The following is a 16,565-nucleotide window of genomic DNA, read 5'->3' as shown; positions in this document are numbered from 1 at the left end:
AAATCTTTTTTAAAAAAGTGTAACTCCAGAAAGCAGTAACGATATCCATATGCAAATTAATACCCTGGAATATGGTAATCAGTTTTGTTTCTAAATAGAAATAAATTGAATTAAAAAATTAAAACTAAAGATTTTTTTCCTGAAAGTTTGAGCCAAAAATGTGAATGTGCATTATACTTGGGAGTGTATTATACATGGCAAAATCCAGTAATGCTGCACACAAACTATTTGCAGTTCCAGCAAGCAATGCTGGTGCAGGCCTCGGGGCCTTGCTTGAGCAGCTCCCTGTACCTGAATGCACTTCCCTTCCCCCCTGGTCTACCAGGACAGCTCCTACCTAGCTTTCCAAAAACAGTTCTAGGACTATCTATGAAGACTTCCCAGCCCCCTAGCTCAGTTAGAATTGACCTCATCCCAGCCCTGACTGGTGAAGCTCAGTGGGTTGGGAGTTGTCCCACAAACTGAAGGGTCGCTGTTTCGATTCCCAGATCGGAGCACATGCCTGGGTTGTAGGCCAGGTCCCCAGTTAGGGGTGAGAGAGGCAACCAGTCAATGTCTCTCACACATCCATGTTTCTCTCCCTCCCTTCCCAACTCTAAAAATAAATAAAATCTTTTAAAAAAAATTGACCTCATCCCATCATCTTCCCAAGACACTTAATCATGTGTACTTGTTGACAAGTCCATCGCCTCCTAGATAATGTGCTCCTTGATGAGAAGCTAGATCCTTCTGGTCTTGGTAAGATCACACCAAGTGCTTGGCATAAAATTTAGTGAAGAATAAAAGCTGGGGCTGTTATACCTCTCCACACCAAGTCCCTCCCCTTTCCTGGAGAGTGAATAAAAACTTTATTCTCTTACCAAAAATAAAAGCTGGATAAATATTTGAAGAATGCATGAGTAAATGAATGAAAAAAATGAATGAATGAACAAATAAATGTGATGGTTTGGTGTCTAGGAAAAAAGTTTAGTCCAGGAATGTAGGTATGGAATTTGGATAATTCCTGCTTTGGTGTGTCTTGTACCTTTACAAAGACCAGCTTTTTTTATTATTATTATTATTTATGTTTAAAGAGAGGGGAAGGGAAGGAGAAAGAGAGGGAGAGAAATATCAATTAATTACTTCTCCTATGTGTTCTGACCGACCAAACCCACCACAAACCCAGGCATCTGCCCTGACTGTGAATCAAACTGGTGACCTTTCACTTTGCAGGGTGATGCACCACCAACTGAGCCACCTGGTCAGGGCAAGATCAGCTTCAAAATGACCCCAAAAAGCCAGTTTTCGAATTATGTAAGAAGAATGTAAGGAAGAGGGAAAGAGAGGGCAGCCAGGCTAGATGGCCAGAGGATGGTGCAGGATAGAGCTAAATACCCAACAGACACTTGTAAAGATAAACAGACTCTATAACTAGGCTACCAGGGATTTGCATCTGTGTGTACAATTTGTACCCCAGTAACCTTAACACTGTATAAAGTGATCATGCTGTCCAAATGGTGAGCTGAAGGTTTGATTTTGATGACTCAGTGATGGATGAAGGGAGGCGATAAGGACGAGAAGGAAGGGTGACAGCAGAAATAATGGGGGTGCTAAAGAAACATGAGGTCCTATGTGAAGAGAGGAAGATGATGGGGAGACCTGATGAAGAGAGGGTTAAGGAAACTAGAAAGGACAATAAGAGAACCAGAAAGGAAGCCAAGGTAGGACAGCAGGAGCCTTCATCATCTCCCTCTGGCTCTACGAGTCCAAGTTAAACTCAGCTCAACCCCAGCCTTGTAGGCGTCTCTGAATGCCTCTCACTCCAGCCATAAGGACCTGGCTCCTGGAGACAATGTGTCATGCTGCTTCACACCTCCATGCCTTCCCTCAAGCTATTCCCACTGTCTCATGGAGCTAATGTTACATCCTTCCAAACTCAGTCAAGGGTGACCTCATCCCTGACCCCAGAGCTCTCTTCTGTTCCTGAAGCACAAGCACAGAAGCAACAAGGGCTGCCAGGCTCAGCCAGTGCTTTTCCTGGAACCCTGTGCTTGTTGATTTTGTTTATCTCTGATCTTAGACAATGAGCTTGCTGCAAGCAGAAACTAAATTCATTGTGTACCTCCAGTGTCCAGTTCAGGGTGGGTTCGTGAAAGATGCCTCATAAACATTTGTTGAAACAAATTGCAGAGGCATTCTCACTGAATTTTTGAAATACAAATAAAATCTGTGACTATTTTAAATCATAAAAACACATGGTGCTTACTGACTCTACTCAGCCCTCAAGGATATGGTTTCTCACTCTTTAACTTGACCTAATGGTTTCCCGCAAATTGGAACCATATACAGAGCTATCAGAAGGGGCTAGGAGGCCAGACTGCATAGGTTTATCTGTAACCTATGGGTTCTGTATAACCTTGCTGAAGTTCCTCTCACTTCTCTGTGGCTCAGTGTCCCCATCTGTAACATGGGGATAATAGCAGCATCATAAGGCTATTTAGTGGATTAAAGAATCTAAATATGTAAAGTGAGTAGAAGAATGTCCCTAGCACTCAGCAAGCTCGCTACGTCTTATGTAATATGAAATTTTTCTTGCCTCACTGTGACACCTGTCATGCTTGTGAAGTTCAGTCCGCACTGCAATCCACTCGCCTCTAGGAACGCACCCCCACCCCTACCCCGCCCTTGGCCCGGCTTCCATCAGATCCTAAATCGGAAGATGGCAGGCAGTGAAATGCAAAAAAGGGCACAGCTCTCCGCATGTGAAGGCTTCCTCACTTCGGCTCCTTCAAAGTGTGGGCCAGCACCTTTGGCATCACCTGGAAGCTTGTTGGAAACGCTGGTTCTGACACACCTGAGCGGGGAGAGGGGAACGACGTGTAGCTCCGATCCTCGGATGGCCCCTCGCCCAAAGGAAGGAAATCTTGGGCAGACAGTGAGGCACATTCAGCACACGCCGTACTGTGAGGGCGGCAGGCGGCAAGCTGCAGGCGACGCGGGCTCGGAGCTTGTTAAAGGAGCAGCACGCTCGACACACCCTCACCATGGGCCAGGGCGGGGATGGGGCGGGGGGTGGGGGGGGGGGGGTGTCCGGGTAACCGAAATAACCCGCTGGCTAGAGTCTCAGCGTCCCCTGGCGGTCTAATATAGGACCTGCCCTTTCCGGAATAATGGAGTGCCAGCTCCCGGACGCTCCGGAGTGAAGGTACAGGGGTCCCCTGGGGCGGCTCGTTTTCTCACTAGCCACCGCGGCAGTCAGATCCTAAACAGTCCCCGCCACTTGCCCGTGAATGACCCTTCCCAGAGAACGCAGATGCAGAACCCAGGGCTCCGAAGAAAGGAACCAGGACCGGAGAAGGGAGTTTTGCAGTTCTTTGCAGTTCCGCTCCTAGCCGTGAGGTGACACTAGTCGTCAATTTCTTTCTCAGTTTCCTCTTCCCATTCAAACTTTGAGCCTCACACGAAATCGATCTCGCGAGAGCTCTCCTAAACTTACAGAACCGGAAGGAGCGTCTGGGTCTTTTCCCTTTTGCGGCCATAGCTGAGGCGCCAACGGGTGAGTGTTTGCTGGGAAAGCGCATGTAATCCGTAGCCATCCGTTCACTAGCGCAGTGGATCTCGATGTCGGGGTCCTCTTGACTCTTCCAGCGGCCGAGTAGCAGCCAGGAAGAGAGGCCAAGATGATCTCGACTTGTTTCCCCACTACCTGACGGGCCGTCGGGCTGGTGAAGGGAAAAGAGGATTTTGGGATTCGGAAATGGGAGCTGGAGGGGAGGGGGCATATGGAGGTGGAGTTAGGGCTGGGCAGTGTAGCTTCTAAAGAATAATCTCGAAATAAATTTTGGTAAAGCCACGGACCTTCCAAACCGCGCTCGCCTATTGGAAGTTGTTTGGACCCGAGATCTGTGCAGCACGTCCCAGGTTCGGAGTGGGTGGCCCGATTCATTTTGAGAGGGCTAAGTGTGCTCACATTCAAGTCCGTATTAAAGTAACGTTGGTTGGTCTCTAAAACGTGATGTTACATTTGAAGAACTGAGTTGTGAAGAACTAGGTTGCCGGTCTGCTTTGTCCTATGAGTTTGGAGAGTGTAAACAAACCTAGTAACTAAAACAATTTTGTTAGGAATGGAAAATACTTTATTACATAGATCGTTGAAAGTATCCCAGTAAAGCAAAATATTTAGAATTTACAACTTCAATTGATGAACCGTTGAGTTCAGGTAGTTTTTGATGGAGTTAAAGAACACGATAGTTTCTGTAGGCATTTTAAACTTTCAAGATGAAATGGTTGCTGTTACTTGTTTGGAAAGGGATTTTGGTCGTTTACTCCTTTAACTTTTTATTTAGTCAAAATGAAGTTCAATCCCTTTGTGACATCTGACCGGAGCAAGAACCGCAAAAGGCATTTCAATGCACCTTCCCACATTCGCAGGAAGATTATGTCTTCTCCTCTTTCCAAAGAGCTGAGACAGAAGTACAATGTTCGGTCCATGCCCATCCGAAAGGATGATGAAGTTCAGGTACGTGTGGGGTACAGGTCATCTTGGTAAATATTCCGCACAGTTGGCATAGAAAGGGGATTGCATGCTGAGAGAGTGCTACATCTGAAGTAGTTGCTCCCAGAATAGGATTAAAGAGGAGTTGAGCCAGGGACTAAAAAACAAGGAAAAGTATGTTGCTTTTCAGTTTTTACTTCACTTTTATTCTTGAGGCAGGTGGAAATCAATTGTTTCCAGCATCAGAAGCAGCCATAATTAAACAAGCAGAACATTACTTAGGGTTTATCTTTCTCTAGGTGTGTTTGGTCATTGAAGAAGCAGTTGAGGACCATTAAACAGACTACTTGAATCAAAATCCAAATATATGTCACCCCAACAAATTTAGTAATTTTTAAGAATCCAGATACAGAAGTTCTAGCAAATACGGTTTCATATGATTGCTTGAGTTTACCTGAAAACAATTTGTCAAATCTATATAAGTGAAAATGTCTAAAAATGTTTCTTAGCTATAACCTGCAGCAAGGGTTCAAGCAATCTCCAAAGTGGCTTGCATATCACACCAATATTTCATGAGGCTCGTATCCATTTAAGTGAATGAACCCATTCCCAAATAGTGGTGTGGTCTAAGAACAGCCATCGATTGCTGCTCTGCTGGTGCTAAAATTGCTGTTAGATTTGGGAGGCAGTCTAATGTGCTTTCAAGATTTCTTAATGTAAATATAAGACCGTCTTTAACTGGAAAGAAATATCTGTCCAGAAGCATTTTGGTTGCCTCCTGGCAAGCTAGCGATCACTGGGACTCCTAAGTAGAAAACTACTAGTTAACCTTCGTGAGAGAGGTGGTCTGTTTCCTTCAGTACTTGCTACTGCCCACTTTTGGCACTAGGTTAGACATTTTAATGGGGTGTGGATTAAATACTTGTGGCCTGTTGCTCCCTTTGAGATAGCATAACAATTTCCTTTCCACTTGCTACAAAAAGCCAGGGGCTTTTCACAAGCCCACCAGTGTTGGGGAACCATAAGTTACAAGGGTACACTATAGATTTCTGCGGGGGTTTATTTGCAGATTAATTAAAGCCAAAGGTTGAATTATTGGCCCATTTTCATTAACAACTAAGTCTCTTTTTTTAATGTATTTTATTGATTATGCTATTACAGTTGTCCCATTTTCCCCCCTTCACTCCCCTCCACCCTACCCACCCCCTCCCACCCACATTCCCCCCCTTTAGTTCATGTCCATGTGTCATAAGTTCTTTAGCTTCTACATTTCCCATACTATTCTTGCCCTCGCCATGTCTATTTTCTCCCTATCATCTGTGCTACTTATTCTCTGTACCTTTTCCCCCTCTCTACTCTTCCCACTTTCCTGTTGCTAACCCTCCATGTGATCTCCATTTCTGTGGTTCTGTTCCTGTTCTGTTTGTTTGCTTAGTTTGCTTTTGTTTTGGATATGGTTGTTACTAACTGTGAGCTTGATGTCTTTTTTTACTGTTCATATTTTTTTATCTTCTTTTTCTTAGATAAGTCCCTTTAACATTTCTTGTAATAAGGGCTTGGTGATGATGAACTCCTTTAACTTGGCCTTATCTGAGAAGCGCTTTATCTGCCCTTCCATTCTAAATGATAGCTTTGCTGGATAGAGCAATCTTGGATGTAGGTCCTTGCCTTTCATGACTTGGAATACTTCTTTCCAGCCCCTTCTTGCTTGCAAGGTCTCTTTTGGGAAATCAGCTGACATTCTGATGGGAACTCCTTTGTAGGTAACTGCCTCCTTTTCTCTTGCTGCTTCTAGAATTCTCTCCTTCATTTTTACTTTGGGTAATGTAATTATGATGTGCCTTGGTGTGTTCCTCCTTCGGTCCAACCTCTTTGGGACTCTGAGCTTCCTGGACTTCGTGGAAATCTGTTTCCCTTGCCAGATTGGGGGAGTTCTCCTTTATTATTTGTTCAAATAACTTTTCCACTTGTTCTTCCTTTTTTCCTTCTGGTACCCCTATAATTCGGATTTTGGAACGTTTAAAGATGTCCTGGAGGTCCCTAAGCCTCTCATTTGTTTGAATTCTTGTTTCTTCATTCTTTTCTGTTTGGTTGTTCCTTTCTTCCTTCTGGTCCCTTCCATTGGTTTGAAACCCAGTTTCTTTTCCATCACTATTGGTTCCCTGTGCATTTTCCTTCATTTCTCTTATCGTAGCCTGCATTTGTTCATCTAATTTATGACCAAAGTCAACCAATTCTGTGAGCATCCTGATTAACCAGTGCTTTGAACTGTGCATCTGATAGGTTGGATATCTCTCAGTCACTTAAAAAAAAACTGGCTCTGGGGCTTTTAATCCTGTTTGAGCCATCTTATTTATTTGTTTATTTATTTCTTTTCCTTTTTGGTCTGGTTGTGCCTGTTACATATGAGAGGCGGAGCCTTAGGTGTTCACCAGGGCCTTGTGACGTTGTGTGTGGGGGCGGGGTCCGAGAGGGAACAATGGCTCCCTGCTCGGCTCTCTCTAGGATTTCAGTCCCCTTTGCCGCTTCCCACAAGCAAATTGGGCCCTTCTGGTGCTGGCTCCCAGGCGGGTGGGCTTGTGTACTTTCTCGGACTCTGGATTTCCCCAAGGAGCCTCCTGTGAGGCTGAGAGAATCTCCCGGCCTCAACCCCCACAGGTGTTTTCAGTCCGTGCTTTTAGGCTTTGCTTCCTGGCGCTGGGTCCCTGGGTTGCACGGTTTGTGTCACTGCCTGTTTTTGCTTAGTTTGCGCTCAAATGTGTAACTGGGGACAGCTAGCTGCCTTGAGCACCTCACTGGGTCTGCTCGTTGTCTCCCACGCCTAGGGTCTGCCACGGGTCCGTCAGCTGCCCCTGCGCTTCTGGGGTCTGCCAACTGCGGTCTGCGCCCTGCGCACCCGCATCTGCCAGCCACCGCTTTTTCCTGCCAGGACCCCTCGACCCCTCTCCATAGGCCTCCGACTCCGCCCCTCTTTACCTGTCTAGATGTATGGTAGTCAGACTTCCGTTCAGTTCATTTCTCTCTGTTCTGATTGTTTTTAGTTTGTAAATTTTTGTTGTCTTTAGTTTTGGTTGCATCAGGAGGCACAGTGGGACTGACTGCCTATGCCTCCGTCTTGGCCAGAAGTCTCACAAAGTCTTTAAAAATTGAAAGGTCCTGTAGATCTGATAGTGAATGATGTTAACAAGATTCATAGTTTTCCTGGTTTAGAAGGTTAATCTTTTTATATACATATTTCTGTTACTTTTGAATTTGCATTTAGGTTGTGCGAGGACATTACAAAGGGCAGCAAATTGGCAAAGTGGTCCAGGTTTACAGGAAGAAATACGTCATCTACATTGAACGGGTGCAGCGGGAGAAAGCTAATGGTACAACTGTTCATGTGGGCATTCACCCCAGCAAGGTGGGTAGTCTTGAGCATGCCTGAGAAGGGAGACTGAAATTAAAGCAGTTGTTGTCCTATGTGATTGCTTGTTTACAGAAATAGATTTTAGATGTGCTAGAAGCCAATCTTAAAGCAAATACTGTGACTTGAGAATTCTAATAACACTTAAGATTTGTATGAAATCAAGGTGTCTTTAACAGTCATTCTATTCTATGTGTGTTAAAGTCCTTTTTTCTCAAAAGCTGTTAGTAAGGTGATTGATCAATCAGTCAACAGTCAAACCTGAACAGATTGAAAAATCTAGGAAATGGGTTTGTTTTGTTTTGTTTTGTTTTTTTAGAGGAAATGGATCTTTTGCCCGGTTTATTTTTGTGTGTTATTCAAAATTGAGTGAGCAGTAAGACAGCTTTACAGCCCTGTGAAGTAAGTGTTAAGTCTTTTACTAATGGGAGGAACCTGAAGCTCAGAGACCAGATCCCCTTAATAGTGATAACTAAGCTAAGATAGGAAAGTTGATCTGATTCCCATAGCAGGCACCTATCCTGGACTTTAATGTGAATTCTTCAATATTGCTGTCTCTAATTTCTCTCCTAATTTTTAAAATTTAGGAGAATTTTTTTTTTTTTTTTAAGGTAATGGTCCCTGACTGGTGTGGCTCAGTTGTGTGGGCGTTGTCCCTCAAAGTCACTGGTTGATTTCCCCAGTCAGAGTACGTGCTTGGGTTGTGGGTTTGGTCCCTGGTCCAGGTGCAAGTGAGATGCAGTGGGTAGGTGTTTTGCTCCCTCTATTTCTCCCTTCCCCTCTATCTAAAAATGAATAAATAAAGTATTTTTAAAAAGTAAATAAAAGTAATGAATGGTACATGGTAAGTGTTCAAGTACTGAAGTGTTTATTTTTTAAGATTTGAAGTTGGCACCATAAATCTAATTTTCATTCAGGAAGTCAGAGGACTACAGCAGTAAAACACCTGCATATCTTTCACCTACAATTCACTATTAACATTTTACCACATGTTCTCTGCCCCTGGATTACAAGCATCATGATACTTTGTCTCAGTTTTTGGCTTAGTAGTCATCATCTGTTATTCCAGTTTTAGGATTTACAGATATCTAGAAGCAGATGACTCCAACCTAGACCTCCAGTCCAGCCTGTTTTTCAGTTTGGATATATCTCATTGACACTTCAGACCTGCCATATTCAAATTCCTGATTTTCTCCTTGAAACCTCTCACAGTTTGCCACCATCACAGCGTGTAGCAGTTCTGTGCCATGCCAGAATGTCATGTTTTAATTATTATATGCCCCACATTGCTCAGTAAGACCTGTTGACTTCTATCTTGTTGAACACAGAATCCTGCCTGCTTGTTAACTGTCAGAATAGCCTGTACAACCTTGCCTGATCTCCCCGCACCTGCCATCTCATGTCATCTTCCACTTTCCATGTGTCTGTTGTTCTCTCTGCTGTTTCATACAACCATACTGTTCAGAGTGTATCCACTAGTTAGCAGGATAACCTGGCAACTTGATAGAATTGCAAATTCTGTTTCTACTTCCACTTCCAAATTGGGGGTAGGACCCAGGGATCTGTTTTAACAAGCCCTCCAGTGGATTCTTAGACACATTCTAGTTGAGAAATACACCTGTAAAACTTAAGTTCTCCCACTGGACTTTTGTATTTGATGTTCTCTTTGGGGCACTTCTACCCAGATGACTTCACTTTCCCCCTTTTACTGATGTCTCGTTCAAATGTAGCCCTGTCAGTAGCGCCTTGCCTTACTACCCTGCATGACTTAGCCGCCGTCAGCCATCATTCCTGTCCCCATACTGCTGTAGAATGTAAGTTCCTTGATGGCAGAGATTTTCCTTTAGTCACGTGTTACATTTGCAGAACTAACAGTACTCTCTTCCCTTACCTCACTGTTACTTGTGACTAAAATTTATTGTCTTTAGCAATTAGTTGAAATAAGATCTGTACTGTGACTTCACTAGAGGTTTTACAGGTTGAAGGAGTGGAGGCTTTCCAATCTCATGGTTCTAAAGTTAGTATAAAAACAAAAATATATGACTTAGCTTATAAAACTAGAATGAGAGAAGTGGAATAGTTTGTATAACTTTGCAATAGACAAAGCAGATTCTCTAATAGAGCATAAAAGCAAATATGAGGAAAAACCATCGATAACATATTGCTTGTCTTTTGTTTGTAGAGAGCATTAGTGAATGCTTAATGGGTTTGATTTGGAAGCTGAAGAAAGATTTCTAGCATGTTTGAGTTAATAATTTCCTGTTTAGATGTTTGGTAAATGGAATTGAATGTTGGGCCTTCCCATGTGTTCTGTGTTGTTAATGTTTAGAACTGTTTTTATTTTTCTACAGGTGGTTATCACTAGACTAAAACTGGACAAAGACCGAAAAAAGATCCTTGAACGTAAAGCCAAATCTCGCCAAGTAGGAAAGGAAAAGGGCAAATACAAGGAAGAAACAATTGAAAAGATGCAGGAATAATGTAATCTTATATACAGCTTTAATTAAAAACTTGAAATGAAGAGCCTTTGTTTTATGTATGGTGATTTGGGATACTACTTAGTTTCCAGTTGGTCAGTTTCAGGGAAGTTCGGGTGACATTTGTTGTCTGAACAGGCCACCCCTACTCTGGCTCTCCCCCTGCCCCCAGGACATTTTTTCATTGCTTTCAGAGAGACAGGAAGGGAGAGAAAGAAGCATGGATTGGTTGCCTCCTGTGCGTTTCCAGACCGGGGGTCAAACCCATAACCGGTTCCAGGACGCCACTCCAACAGACAAAGCCACATCAGCCAGGTTGTGGCTTTCTAACAGTTTTCTGAAATCAGGACTTTGTTCATTTGGTTGTTTGTTTGTTTCTTTGTTTACCAGCAGGCAGCAGCACTTGGAGGTGTGTCATGACTCTGTGGAGAAGGCCTAGATGAAAAGCTAGTTGGGAACGATCCCCCTTAAACCTGTCTTTCTGCCTTCTAATAGCCCTTTTTGCATAAAAGTTTTTTTAACTTTGTTAAAAAGAGATTTTTATTTTTAGAGAGATGGGAAGGGAGGAGAAAAGGGAGAGAAACAGAATAACTGCCAGTTCCCTCTCACCCCAAACCCTTCCACAATACCCCCAACCAAGGCATGTGCCCCAACTGGGAATCAAACCAGCAACCCTTTGGTTCTGAGCCACACCCGCCATGGCACATATAAAAGGTTTATATTGCCTTTGTATAGAAAATCTTAGAGTAGAGGAGCTGCTGTGACCTCAGCAGCATCTAGAACACAGCTTTGTTCTGACACAGAAGTGGAATACCTGAGGATCCTCTACTATCCTGTTTGTACTCATGCTGGGTCAGTACCATTAGACCAAAACTTAACCCAAATCTTAAGGTTGCAATCTGAAATACAAACATGCACGTTCTCAAAGCAGTGAGTATAATGGTGTGCAGTGTTGACAGTACATGCACCCCTACCCATACTGTAAGCATTGAAATAATGAATGCCGTTTTCTCACCAGTTTGACATTTATGACCAAGCCTTGACAATGTAGGGAAATAGCCCATTCACGTTGGTGTGGGTCCCTCTGATCCTAACTGCTGCTTGGGCAAAGCACAGAGCAGTGTACTGGCTGGGCAGGGCCATTGTGGAGACCCTACTCTGAGCTGAGGATAAGTAGGGCTCCTACCCTAGGATGCAGGGCTTCTTGTTGGTGCTGAGCCATATCCATATGCAGGTGGTGGTCCCCTGCAGGCCAGAGGGGATGCACTGAGTGGTATGTCTGCTCGATCACCCATGGGTGGAGGGGGCTCCTGGCTCACCTCGGAGCATCCTTTTCCACTTCTGGGCCTTCCTCTCACCTGCAACTTGACGAACTTAGTGGTGTCCTGGCCTACCTTCCTCACCCTGGCCCATTCATGGAGCTCTGAGCTGGCCACCCTCTGAGGAGCGAGCGTGGGCACTGATGAGCAAACAATCGGTGTGGGGTCAGCCACAGTGGGAGACGAGTCCTCGAAACTAGGACAAAGTAAGCGCAAGGAAGGTGACTCCCCAACCAGGTGCTCAGGTTAAGTGAGAGTTTCTGGGTAGTGGGAGGTGCGGGGACACTACTAAATGCTTTATCTGCATTATCGAGTGGTCATAACAACCCATTGTGATGGAGTCGAGTATTCTCCCCATTTGTTGTTTCCCAGAGGCTTGTTGAGGAAACAAGCCTCTGTTATGTTGCCTAAGTTAGCCACGCAGTAAATGGTAGAATTAAAAATTGAATTCCCAAGCTTAGGCTCTTCACCATACCTCTGTGATGCCTCACTCCTACCATCTGTAAGCAAAGTGTTTGACAAAAGTCCTTGAAACATATTTTGTCTTAGCTCTGTACTCTTGCTGTTTGCTGGGATACAGCACGGTAGAAGGCTCAGCCCTTGCTTTCTAGGTGGTATACACTTGAACCAGTCGACTAAAAATGCAAAGTAGAGTGCTCCAATGAGTAGTGCATTTTCTTGTGTGTCTCTTACAAGGACACCATAGGACACCAAATCTGTCATTGGATTTAGGGCCCACCCTATGTGAGGGTAATCTCATCTTGAGATCCTTACCCAATTACATCCGCAAAGGCCGTTTTTCCAGATAAGGTCACGTTCACGGGTACTTGGGTTCAGACGTGAACATGTCTTTTGCGAAGACACAGTTCTACCCACTACAGTCAGTAGAAGAGTATGTTTGCCTGCAGAACATGAACCTGTGGGGTCTTAAAAGTGTGGAGCCGGTGGGCTGCCCTACATACATCTAGTACATATTTCTCCTGCTGCTTATTCCTGCTCCTCAGACACATACCCCAAAAGATGGGGGCATCACAAAAAAAGATGTAGGGGGAGAGGTATTAAGAAGAAGAGGTTGATCTATGCCCTCAAGACAGGCCACCTTACCAGCTGAGCTCTGTTTCAGCTTCAAGAGCAACTAACTATAGGCCATCCCTGCTCTCAGGAATTATGTGACTTGCCTGAAACATTTTAAAAGTAGGTCAGAATTAAGACGTGACTGGGATTTGGTCTGAGTTGACCCATTGCCTATGCCTCAAGCATAGAAAAGCATGTTGTATTCCTGGAACAGATCAATGCGTTCCAGGAAGTGGCCAATACTTGAGCAAAATGCAAAAGTTGGCCTGTATTTACTGCTCCAACCAGGGAACAGAGCAAGGGCCGGTCTGGGTCATGGTTCAGAGTGAGGATAACTGACCCAGCCAAAGGGAAGAATGATGCCCAGCATCTGTGTACTGCTGTAATCCAAAGGCCTAGAAGATGCCTTGCCCAGTGGAGGTGCTCAGTAAGGATTTGTTGAATGAGTAAGTGACTCTGCAGAGATGAACACAGGAGAAGGGGCATTCCACCCCTTAGTGCTGGTTTCCTCTCCCCTGTGCCTAACTCATAGGGTTGTCTGAGAGACAGTGAGATAAAGTATGTAAAGGGCCGTTCTCTGTAAACACTGAGCTCCACCATGTGAACTGTCCTTGCTGCAAGCAGATCCTACCTTCCATGTGAGAGTGGGAGTCTTCTGTCCAGTGTCATTAAACAAAGGTAAGTTGTCTATCCAGGGAGGCTGCATTATTAGAAAGATGACATCACCTTCCAGCTTGTTTTGGAGGGCCAGAATCTTGCTTTATCTTTGACCAGCACCTGACTTTACATTCCTCCTTTTTCATTCAGCCTATCAGGGTCTGAGAGGCCCAACTTGATATGCAACCATCCCTTCCTCCACACTGACATACTACCGCCTGTTTGCTGGGCAAGGCAGGAACAATAGCTTCAACGCATGTGGCTGAGAGGTGAAATAAGGACACCATCTGTGTGTCTCAGGGCTGGCTACAAATAACCTTGGTTTCCAGAACTGCTGCATCACTCTTCCTCTTTTCTTAATGTTAGCACAGGAAGAAAGTTGGAGGTGAACACCTAGATTTAGTCTGGCCTTACTCTGCATGATCACATTTCAACATCGCATGTGGAACAGAGGTTACCAAGTGGTGCGCCTCAGGCAGCTTTCGGCATGCAAATATATTTTGTCCATGTAATTTTTTAAATTTAAAAAACTAATTGCCAGCCCTTCCAAAGCTGTAGCTTTCATATAAAAATCTGGATGTCTGGTACCTCTTGGAAACTTGACAGATCTGGCTCCAATGAGGCCCACATTTCTGCATGGCAGCAAATGATGTGAGCTGAGTAGTAACCCCCAGAAGGTAGCCCATGCTTGCATTCTTCAGTCGGCCACCATCTGGGCCGCTCAAAATACATACATATGTGTTTCTGTGGCCTATTGCTAAACAAAGGCCAGTGAAATCAGAATGCAAATAAAGACCAGAAACAGACCCAGACATCTTTAGGAATTTACGATGAAAAAGGCAGTTCATGTCAGTGGGAGGGGCTGTAGTAACTAATGGTGTTGGGCCATCTAGCTAGCTATCCGTCTGGAAAAAAGTCAAGTGTGATTACTAAACTTAAAAACCAAACATGTGAAAATGTTGGGAAAAATAGATTTTTGTGATCTTGGAAGTAATACGTGAAATTCAAAAGCCATAAAATAAAAGGTTAATATATAGTTATATAAAAATTTAAAATATCTATGGAAAATAATACCTCCAAAAAAGTGAAAGATAAATGACAGATTGAGAGAAAATATTTACAACATCTAAAACATGAGGTACCTAATTTTAAAAAGAGCACTTACGATTAATAATGAGCCCTGGCTGGTGTAGCTCAGTGGACTGAGTATGGGCCTATGAACCAAAGGGTCACCAGTTTGATTCCAGTCAAGGCACATGCCTGGGTTGTGGGGCCAGGAAACTAACCATAGAAGGAAAAGAAATGGGTAGTTATGCTTAGTGTGCTCACGTGCAGCTGCGATGTGGTGGGAGAGCATTAGACTTTTACTCAGATCAGGGCCAGCAATTTAAATGAAACAGGCTCAAGTGACTTGAGAGTTATTTTCTGTCATGTATGTGGGAGACAAGTGCCCAGTGATTCTGTCTTGATTTAATAAATTTTACTGATAAGGCAATATTGTTATTGCTACATAATTTTCAGGGCAACTGTAGTTTTCTAGGGCTGCCATAACAAACTGGATGGCTCAAACAATGGAAATGTATTGTCTCACAGTTCAGGAGGCTAGAAGTCTGAGTTCAAGGGGTCTGTCGGTAGGGCTGGTTCCTTCTGAGGGCTGTATAGGAGAATATGTTTCATGCCTCTCCCTTAGCTTCTGGTAACCTTAGGTGCTCCTTGACGTGTAGGTGACATTCTCTCTGTGTCTTCACATTGTCTTCCCTCTGTACTCATCTTTCCTGTGTCCAAATGTCCCCTTCATATAAGGACAACATCATATTGGATTAAGGCCCATCCTAATAACTTCATTTTAATTTGGTCATCTACAGAGACCTTTTTCAAATAAGGTCACATTCCCAGGTACTGGGAGTTAGGACTTCAACATCTTTGGGAGCAACATAGTTCACCTCACAACAGCAACTAGTTTTTTTAAGAGGTAGTTTTTATGAGGCATGACAACAATTTCTAAAGTCTTGGAAGACTTACAAAATTCCTCTGTTCAAATAACACTTGCAAGGGCAGGTTTATTTTAAGAGAAAACAGAAGAAATTGGTACCAGCAAAAAACATATTAATCTCCATTTTGCACAGGAGAAGCATACTGATATTCCTGAAAAAAATCTTATTTTAATAACTTGTCCACTTAGATTATTTGGCTTAGTTTTATGACACAGAATGGTGTGTCTCCCTCCACACCTGCAGGAGACAAGGAACGTTGCTATATCTATACAAGACTCCTTTTGTTAATTATGAACACTTGTGTTTTTTTATAAGGCTGATCTTTAGAATTCTGTTACAAGGCCCATAGAACTCAGTTTTACTAGGAAAAATCAATGGAGAGGAGGCTAAAAGATCTTACTTGAGTGAATTGAGGATCCCACAGAATTTTTCTTACATGGGGTACAATCTCTGCCTCCGCATATAATCTAGATATGCAACCTTGAACAAGTCCCACAAACTCAAAGCTCATCTGTAAAATAGGGATGCTAATAAACCACACTTCATAGCGCTGTGAGGAGATTTATTAGAGAGGGTTTTTATGGTCATGGGGGGGAGGGCACTTTTCCCTTCAGTTTAGGGAGGTTTCACAGAGTTCAGTTTCCACAGAGAATGACCAGCCAAGCCCTTTCCTCCAGAAAACAAGAAAGAGAGCTGGCAGCACAGCAGCCAAACTGGCCAAATCTTAATCTGGATCCCTGCTGCCTTGGGCCCACCATCCTGGCTTCTGCTGTTGCACAAGATTCAATGCAATGCCCTTGGGCCACAGTCCCTCTCTGCCTGTTCACATGCACAGCCACATTCCAGACCTGGAGCCCTGGGGTTAGGACACTGTCTGCCCTTCAAGGTTGAGTGCACTGCTGGCGGTTCTCCATCTGCTCCCAGGGTTCAGGAAAGCAGTGGAAAGAACTACTCTGGTCTTCAAACTCATTTCTGCTTTTATTTTTTTTTAACTATGGTAAGAACACAACATGAAAACCACCCTCTCAACAATTTTTAAGTGTTCAATACAACATTGTTAATTACTAGCAAAATGAATGGTAGAGCTCTAGAGTTTAAATATCTTGTGTAACTGAAACTTTATACCCATTGAATTGCAGCTCCTTATTTTCCCTCCCCCCAACA

At 43.8% G+C, this 16,565-nt stretch overlaps 1 protein-coding gene across 1 annotated transcript; it reads left to right on the top strand.

Moving 5' to 3' along the window:
* Positions 1 to 3,393: 3,393 nt before the first annotated feature.
* Positions 3,394 to 10,401, top strand: RPL26 (ribosomal protein L26). Its single transcript, XM_045824667.1, has 4 exons — positions 3,394 to 3,535; positions 4,326 to 4,498; positions 7,737 to 7,877; positions 10,232 to 10,401. Exons 2-4 carry the CDS (start codon positions 4,331 to 4,333, stop codon positions 10,358 to 10,360), a joined length of 438 nt encoding a protein of 145 aa, XP_045680623.1. The 5' UTR covers positions 3,394 to 3,535; positions 4,326 to 4,330; the 3' UTR covers positions 10,361 to 10,401.
* Positions 10,402 to 16,565: the final 6,164 nt, after the last annotated feature.

Source organism: Phyllostomus hastatus, unplaced genomic scaffold (assembly GCF_019186645.2).
Source record: "Phyllostomus hastatus isolate PE091 unplaced genomic scaffold, TTU_PhHast_1.1 phas_scaffold_55, whole genome shotgun sequence".
In the NCBI taxonomy this organism is placed as follows: domain Eukaryota; kingdom Metazoa; phylum Chordata; class Mammalia; order Chiroptera; family Phyllostomidae; genus Phyllostomus; species Phyllostomus hastatus.
The sequence above is the reverse complement of the archived record's forward strand: the minus strand, read 5'-3'. Positions and strand labels throughout refer to the sequence as shown.

What these genes read in the sequence shown, in the direction of transcription:
- RPL26 (XM_045824667.1), top strand. Translation starts at nt 4,331, where the DNA reads ATGAAGTTCAATCCCTTTGTGACATCTGACCGGAGCAAGAACCGCAAA. An exon ending in GAAAGGATGATGAAGTTCAG is followed by an intron (nt 4,499 to 7,736) that starts GTACGTGTGGGG and finishes ATTTGCATTTAG; the next exon opens with GTTGTGCGAGGACATTACAA. An exon ending in TGGGCATTCACCCCAGCAAG is followed by an intron (nt 7,878 to 10,231) that starts GTGGGTAGTCTT and finishes ATTTTTCTACAG; the next exon opens with GTGGTTATCACTAGACTAAA.